At 37.4% G+C, this 8,635-nt stretch overlaps 1 protein-coding gene across 2 annotated transcripts; it reads right to left on the reverse strand.

Moving 5' to 3' along the window:
- Positions 1-4,669: 4,669 nt before the first annotated feature.
- rps16 (ribosomal protein S16) lies at positions 4,670-8,192 on the reverse strand. 2 transcript variants are annotated; one of them, XM_041780333.1, is made up of 6 exons: positions 8,088-8,192; positions 7,946-7,997; positions 6,697-6,798; positions 5,657-5,753; positions 5,491-5,538; positions 4,670-4,856 (listed from the first exon to the last, which is right to left on the reverse strand). In XM_041780333.1, the coding sequence occupies exons 2-6, from the start codon at positions 7,991-7,993 to the stop codon at positions 4,711-4,713; spliced, it is 441 nt and encodes a 146-aa protein (XP_041636267.1). In that variant the 5' UTR covers positions 7,994-7,997; positions 8,088-8,192; the 3' UTR covers positions 4,670-4,710. The 2 variants fall into 2 exon arrangements, with proteins under 2 accessions (XP_041636267.1, XP_041636269.1); XM_041780335.1 differs by having other exon boundaries at positions 7,942-7,997; positions 8,088-8,137.
- Positions 8,193-8,635: the final 443 nt, after the last annotated feature.

The following is an 8,635-nucleotide window of genomic DNA, read 5'->3' on the forward strand; positions in this document are numbered from 1 at the left end:
ACTGACTAATTGCATAATTCATACATACTTAGGAGTTATTTAGTTACAATATACAATAAACATACCTAATTCTAACATATCGGTTCCTGGTTGACTACTGATTAAACTCCTAAGAACATGTACTGTTTGGGAAAAGTATGAAGCAAGCAAACTTTTTGCACACACTACAGCATTTAAAGCCACCAAAGTAAAACTCAGTGATTTCCTCACACATACTTTATTTCTTAGTAAATACTTAGAAATCATTACTACAAGTTAGAACATATAAAGACATTATTAGGTTATAGGTTGTACCTGTACCTAAGAAAACTTGAGTGCCTCCCAGGACCAACACAAAAAAAAGGTTGATACTTTGGTGCCAAAATTAACATAAATATACATTTTTTTGGATTGTAAATCCAGACAAAGTAGCCCTAAACACAATTCCTTTTACCCAGCAACCATTGCATGATTATTTATAAGTGCTATACCATGATTTCTGTGATTTCTGTAAATATGTGCAAATCTAATTTTAACAACCACAGGGCAAGCGTCCCCCCTTAGATCCCCAGTCTCCCCCGTAAGGGGGTCCCAGACCCCAGGTTGGGAACCAAGACCTTAGTGCATACTTAGAAATTCCTTATCATATTCTTAGTACAAACTTGTTTTAAGCTGGAACAAACTTATTGCATACTAACTGCATTCTTAGAAATTCTTAAGTTATAATGTACAATACTAGGTCATTACTTATTGGTTCCTTGGCGCCCACTTTCTGACTCTTAAGTACATACTAAGTGCACACTTATTAGAAGCTAGTGCATACTTATTGCATACGTAGAACTTAGAAAAAAATATTTAGTTATTTTTATTCACACAAGATCATAACCTATAGATTTCCTTCTACATGCTTAGTAATTTCTTAGTAAATACTCAGCAATCATTTTTAAAAATAAATTATTTAGTAATACTTTACACAAACCAGATAAGAACTTACTGGTTCCCTAGTGCATACTTAGTACATACTTGTTGCAATCTAGTATAAACTTATTGCATTCTTAGAACACACATTATAATTAAGGCTATGCATAACAAATAAAAAGTTTGTTTCCTTGGCGCATACTTTGGAATTCTTTCATACATTAGTAAATACTTAGAAAATACATACTACATGCTAGTACATACTAAGCTCATACTAAGTACATACTTAGAAATCATACTTTCTACATATTTAACAAGAACTTTTAATTCCTTCCAGCTTGGCGAGTAACTTCTTTGTACATTCTTAGTTATTACTGCTAGTTACATTCGATTATTTACTTACATATGTAGGGCATGCTTGGTAATTGCATATATGTTTTTCAAATATTCAGCAATTTTTACTGACTTAAAAAGAAAGGACATTTTAATCCTCAGTTTAAAAACAAGTATGAATATCTTTCATCTGACATGTTTTAGGGCAGATATATCTGCTGATATTAGTTTAAGGTGGTGTTATAGTTCAAACATTTCTTTCATAATAGAGATATTTATCAATTTACATAAAAGTCAGATTCATGTGAATAATAAATGTCTGAATAACCCAGCTAAAGAGACAAAAAAAAAAAACAAGTATTTTGTCTTATAGCTCACCCAACAGCTCACATTGTTTATATTTGTATATATATGGAAATATCATTATTCCCATATCCTCAGAATATTATGATGTTTATTTTATTCTAAAGTTTATTTGGCTGTTTTGTGAGTTCTATAAACAGTGTAGTTTTTCTATTTTGACATTTGTTTATTACATTCTTGTCTTACTAAGGCATTGATATACAAATATAATACTGAACAAAAAAAACAATGGCCAATTTTCCAGAGAAAAACAACCACAAACATCATTTTTGACAGCTCTATGCTCCATCCGCCTCTGTTCCCAGCAGCCTGCTGCATTATCCACATTAGTTTCTCCTCTGTTGTCAGCCCTTATTGCTCCGCCGTAGAAAAAACAGCCATTTCCAGTGGCACTGAACGTCGCCGCTGCAACATTATACAGCCTTTAGAGGTGAGGGGCAGAAAATAAACAGTAGTAAACAACAGTAGCAGTGGGGGAGTGGGCTTCCCTGCTGTGTTGATTATTGGAGGGCTGTACACAGACCCAATCCCCCCCAGGGAGCTCACCGAGCGGGAACGGCTGCTGCTGGCTGCCCACAGAGAGGCCAAGAACATCTGGGCCTCAGCTCAGCTAAGTAAGCTCACCTCATTATAGAGCTGCTGGTGTGGTGGTGGTGGAGCGGGGTGGGTTTGTGCGTCACCACTGAGGGAGAAAAAGGTGGAAACAACAAGAGCAGAAAGCTGAGGAGAAAGAGCAGCAATTAAATGGAAGGAGGATAAATCATGAAGAAATGGACTTTTACTGAGTTTGGCAAATTGTTTGTATCAGCATAGAAAATACAAAGAAAATATAAGATTTCTGTATTCATTATACTTATTTAAACACCTGAAATAGTCTTGATAAAAATGAATCAATCAAATCAGCAGCAAATCTCTGTCATATCAAAATCTAACACAGATCAGCCTGAAGTTGATGTCAGCATCATCTTTAATTTTCAGTTTAACATGTTACTCATGGAAATGTCTGCTGCACACCATAGCCACATTTTATTTATTCAGGAAAGGATTTATTTGGCTCACTTTAAGGAATGCTGACAAACACAATAAAGTGTAGGATCCAATGTTGGGAATGTTCCTGAAGTAATGGCATAAATGCTCCCTGCTGGATTCTAATAGGTGAGTCTGATGCATCACTGTGCTTTGGCTCCCTCTGCTGGCCTGACGTTGCTTTTGTTCAGAGACAGATACAGGTAAGGAGATTCTGAGAGCTTTGAAAACTAGTCGGCCGAGTAGATTGTGAGTGGCTGTTTTTCCCAAAATTTGACCTTTTTTGCACATTTTTAAATGATGATTTGATTTATTAAGGGAATAAAGCCATCCAAACCTACCTGGCCCTGTGTGAAGTCATTGCCCCCTAAACCTAGTAACTGGTTGTGCCACCCTTGGCAGCAACAGCTGCAAGCAAGCATTTGTGAGAACTCTTCTTTGCAGAATTGTTGTAATTCAGGCACATTGGAGGGTTTTCAAGGATGTCTGGATTAATTAAGTCTGGATGCTGACTAGGCCATTCTCCTTCTCATGGTTGAATCATGAACTCTGACTTTATCTGAGTCTAGTGAGGCCTACAGGTCTTTAGATGTTGTTATAGGTTCTTTTGTGACCTCCTTGGCTGGGAAGATTCACCACTGTTCCAAGTTGTCTCCATTTGTGGCTAATGGCTCTCACTGGGGTTCGCTGGAGTCCCACAGCCTTAGAAATGGCTTTGTGACCTTTCCCAGGCTGATAGATGTCAGTGATTTGAATTTCTTTAGATGGCACCATGATGTGTGTGTGTTTTTGAGATCTTTTAGCCTACTTCACTTCCAGACAGGTTCTATTTGAAGGATTTCTTCATTCAACAGGTCTGGCAGGAATCAGGCCTGGGTGTTGCTCCTGAAATTAACCTCACCTTTCTAAATAATGTGGTTAATGAACAGTTAATTCATGATTCACCAAGGTGATCTAACAATTACTTCTTCAGGGCCAGGTAGGTTTGGATGACTCTTTTCCCTTTTCTGTTTAAGTGTGAGAGTGGTGATGTCAATTTAAAACAAAGCTAATTTTATGAACACAGGCTCAGGAGGCCAGCTGCTGTTTAGTAGGCTAAATGTGCCCCCTTATATCCAACCAATCAGGCACGAATTTGAAAAAGTAAGTCGGCTAGCCTGTGCTTTAATCCAGCCCTGATTATGTCACACCTGAGTAAGTTCCTAACACAAACTGGAGGGAGAGTCGCATAAGTTGTTCTTAACAAATGCTTCTATTTGGTTTGAGCTTGTTATAATTCTTGATTTAGTTAAGAATTATCGACTGTCGTTATTACAGAGGGACATTTTTATTATTAATCTTTATGGCACTTTCAAATTTTGTGAATCTCCTGACTACAATCTTAAAATCTAATCTTCATGAACATGTAAGATCTGCAGCAATTCGTGGCCATACATCCAGTGTTATGCAACGGTTATCTAAGGACTTGTAACTTGTGAAGTTATTGGAAATGTAATTACTTAATGAGCACTCGTACAGATCTTAAAATATGGATATGAAAGTTTTGTACTCAGGCAGAACCTTGAAAGATTTAAAGCATAAATTTAAGAACTACTAATCTCTATACAGCTGCACTTATGCACAGAATACAGGTCAGTTTAATAGGGTATATCATTTGTATAAATTACCTTTGGAAGTTTAAAGTTTATTCTTTTGTTTAAATTTAGCCCATGAGATCACGTTCAGGTAGTTTCTTTTCTTGTCCAAAGGTCCGTGATCTTATTACTACCTCAGTGTCTACAGTGATTCCCTAGGAGACCTCATGTCCCATAAACCTCACTTCCAAAATGTAAGGAAGCATTAAAGCAGTTATTGCTCCTGGTCTGTTATTACTGCTGAGAATTGGTTAATATGAAAACTGCAGCCTCTCTTTTTTGTGCTAGGACCAAGAGAACTATAAATGTACCTTAAATTCAGAATTTCTACTTAATAAGCAAACATGATCTCTGTCTAAATAATGGATGTGTTAAAACTATCTGAACAGTCTTGTGGGGAAAAAAGAGAAAACAAGTTCTTTGTTCCTCCAGTTTATTAAGAAAATGTACAGGGGGATTAACGGTAGGACTTCTGGTAGCGGGCACGAGCTCCAGGTCCACCGAACTTCTTGGACTCGCAGCGACGTGGATCGGCAACCAGCAGGGTCCTGTCGTACTGGATCAGGATGTCCTTGATCTCTTTCTTGGAGGCTTCATCCACATCTGCAGAAGTAAATAAAGGTGAGCATGCACGTTCTTTTGAGCAGAGCCGTTTCAAGTATGCTATATTCATCCTGAGATTTTCACATCCAAACCCAAATGACCTTCTGAGCTTCACTTCAACCATTAGAAAGAATCTAAGGAGCTTATAACTTCAGAAGAGCTCCTGATACCAGTAAACTCCCCTGACAAAATGTAGCAGGTATCAGAAGTTTTAGTGTTACAATAATAAATGCCCTATCAAAGTTACTGCTCAATTGTGGAGTTACTGTTCTTACTCCATGACTTATTCCTTCTAATGCAACTCGCATTCATACTAAAGAAAAAGCTTGAACCTTCTGCTCCATCTGTCAGTCAGTTAGCATCTTTTAAAGCTTGTGTTGTTTGTACTGAGAGCATTTAAAATGAGATCAGAAGCAAATATAATAGGCTACAGATACCTTTAAAGCTTGCAAATGTTTTGTTGATGTTATGACTCTGTCATTGGTCTTTGTTTCAAATTGCTATATGCTGTGCTTGAAATTTGGCACTGATTGGGTGGCTGTCTCAGACCGGACAATTAAAATGTTTTCTGTCTTAATTAGACATCCCTCTTGGATGGATAAATACAACAGATGCTTAGAAAATAAATACTCACACTTCTGGTAGTAGGCAACCAGGGATTTGGAGATAGCCTGACGGATGGCTGGAAGACAAAGCAACAAGAGTAAATAAGACTGAGCGCTTGAGAAACCATTAAGTATTGACTGCAGTGTAGTAAATATAGAACAACAATTTTAAGAATACAAGAACGTTCAGCGTACCATAAACCTGTGCAACATGTCCACCACCCTTCACTCTGACTCTGATGTCAACTCCAGCAAAACGCTCCTTGCCCAGCAGAAGCACTGGCTCCAGAAGCTACAGAAAACACAAAGGAACATCAGCTCAGTCTCAAGAGAGTAAAAAAGCAGCTTCTGCAGCTAGACTGTTATGAAGTACTTGTGTCTTTCTGAATGCATAACCCAGTTCAGTTCTACACTGCAATACTAAATTTGAACTGGCTTTACAGACAGCTGAGATGTCAACTTCTGCCATCACCTACATCAAATGTATTTCAGGGCACCTCCTTGTCATGAGGTCGCAAATGCATTCCTGGACGCAAAAGTTGTACCAAAAACTCCATGAAACTCATTTAACATGATTGTTTGTCCCTTCTCTATGATTTGTAACATGTCTTCAAATATACAATGTCCAGACTACACTATTTTCATGGAATAAATCCAATTGGTCAAAAGATAATCAGAAATGTGGGTTGCAATTTCTCAATGAAGAGTTGGTGTTGGTTCCTAAGGCTCAACCAATTGAGATCCATGACTGACACCCTTGTCCTGCTGCACTGCAACGTACTGAGGTCTCAATAAGTACTGATACTGTTTGATAACATGTTTAAAATGTATTCATGTTATTGTAATGACTGATATTATGGAAAAGTACCAAAGCTATTAAAAAAACAATACAAATCACAAGACAGCTGCATAGGAGAGGAATAAATCATCTAAAAGTGTATGCCAACTCTTTCATACTGTCTAAATTACAAGAATTCATACGTGTTCGTCCGATTCAGACAGTGTACAGGAGCTTGACGACAAAACATTAGCCAATCTCTGCTGCCTTGAACTTCTGTTACTGTGGTATTGAAGCAGGTATAATTTTGTAGGATTTGTACTAATATCACATTGCAGCTAAAAAAATTTTCACAAAACCCTGCCATTTCCAGGTGACTGATGACTTTGGTTGAAGATGCTACAACAGTTCACTCAGTCAGACATCTGCATGCTGGTATTCATCATCTCCTCCTTACCTTGTACTGGAGAGTAGCGGGCTCCACCATCTCCAGGGGTCTGCCGTTCACCTTGATCAGGCCATTCCCCCTTTTGCAGTGGGCGACTGCTGTGGCGGTTTTCTACGACAGAGGAATCATCATCAGGCAACATAATGATGCTGGGCATCTAATCAGCTTTCAATTTCAATCACAATTTTGGCTTCCAAAGATAATGCATAGTTATACATCTAACCACTGCATACATTTTTGTTTTCAAAATAATACAAGTGTTTAAAATTAATGCATGTGATTCATATTTTTTTTTTATTACATCAATGAGTAATCATCATGTTTTCTAATCAAAATGATGACTATTATGATTTTCCCCATTATCAAGCAGTTCTACAACATAGCTACTTAAATAGTGATTCAGAATCTTGTTACAAAAATAAAAGATGGTCAAAATATTCAATACCTAAAGACTATTAATTTACAATCTAAACTGGTAGAATTTGTTATTCTTATGATAAACATTGACTTGTGTAGAATGTTTGAATTTACGTATATCAATTACAATTTGGAAAGCAATGCATAAATAAATAAAAACACAGACACCAGATCAATGTCTAAGTTCCTCCATTATCACAAAATATTCATGTTAAAATGTGCAGGTGATGCCAGAGTTTTAACATTGGTTCTTAAAATCAAGAAATCCCAGAAGATTGTGTTCCAGTCACTTGTATTTTTGTTATGAAGATGTTGGAAGTGTTATAAATAATCTAACCTATAATAGTATCATCTCTGACTATTAAGGTTAAGTAAGGCCATCCTTCAGCATCAGAACAAGCATTATATCCTACAGAAATTGCAATATTTAAAAAAAAAAAAAAAAAAAACAACTCGTAGTTCTTAAACCTTTGATGGATGTAAGTCTCAGACAAATGGCTGGAATAACTATTTAAAAAGTAGGCTTCAATAAACGTTGTCATCCTCTTTGAAGCAGAGAGCACATCCATTGCTAGCTACCGGCTAGCTAATAGAAATACATATGACCGGTGGCTAACCTGTCAACACTTTCACATGTAACTTAGAGTAACATACGACACAATTATAGCTTAATAAACACACTCGACATGTTTTGAAGCCGTTTGGACTTGAATTCATCTCAAACATGTGGCATAAAACAACCCACGCCGTCACTTCATGTTAGCTACTTTAGCTAAGGTACGCTAGCCTGGCAGGGCAGCCACAACACCACACGTGGATTAAATTCTATTATTTTACTTACTTTACGTCCAAAAACCTGGACAGACTGCAGAGGACCTTTAGCCGGCATGTTTCTGGAACACACAAAGGACAAATGTCACAACATAAACCAACGTAAACGTTTATTCTACTGTTAGTTTATCGCGTGAAGCTGAAGAACATACCGTCTTCAGCTAGGGTGCCGTACGGAGAGACCGTCGGGGTTTCACACGCTGAAGATCAGGGGCTACTGCGCGACACTTCTGGCTTGCTTTGCGGTAGGTTTCGCGACAGTTGCTCCCGCTCTACCTCCATTTTACTTTTAGCTGTTGATATGGATTGAATGTAATGTATATTTCAAATAAATAGTGGCTGTATTAAAACAAGAAGGCGTATTTTTGTTGGAAAAAATTAAAGTCAGCATGCAGACAGACATTTGTCAACGACACAAAGCCTTCATATGTTTAAAAGCGCGTCTTATGAATATCTTCTCCAATAAAACAGGTGTGGCGTATTTCTTACAGCGGTTTTGAAGCTCACATAAAGCTATAATAAACTCAGAATGCGATTATAACTTCAAAGTAATGTAACCACCTATTGTAAATAAACGAGTTTACGATTTTCAACTTATACTGTAACAGGGAAGTTTCTAAAAGCCACTATGAAGCCTGCGTCTTCTTTTGTGCTATGTACAGTAGGTTTACGGTGTTTATAAGGGCCATTGATTAGTTCC

This window comes from Cheilinus undulatus, linkage group 23, assembly GCF_018320785.1.
Source record: "Cheilinus undulatus linkage group 23, ASM1832078v1, whole genome shotgun sequence".
NCBI classification, from domain to species: domain Eukaryota; kingdom Metazoa; phylum Chordata; class Actinopteri; order Labriformes; family Labridae; genus Cheilinus; species Cheilinus undulatus.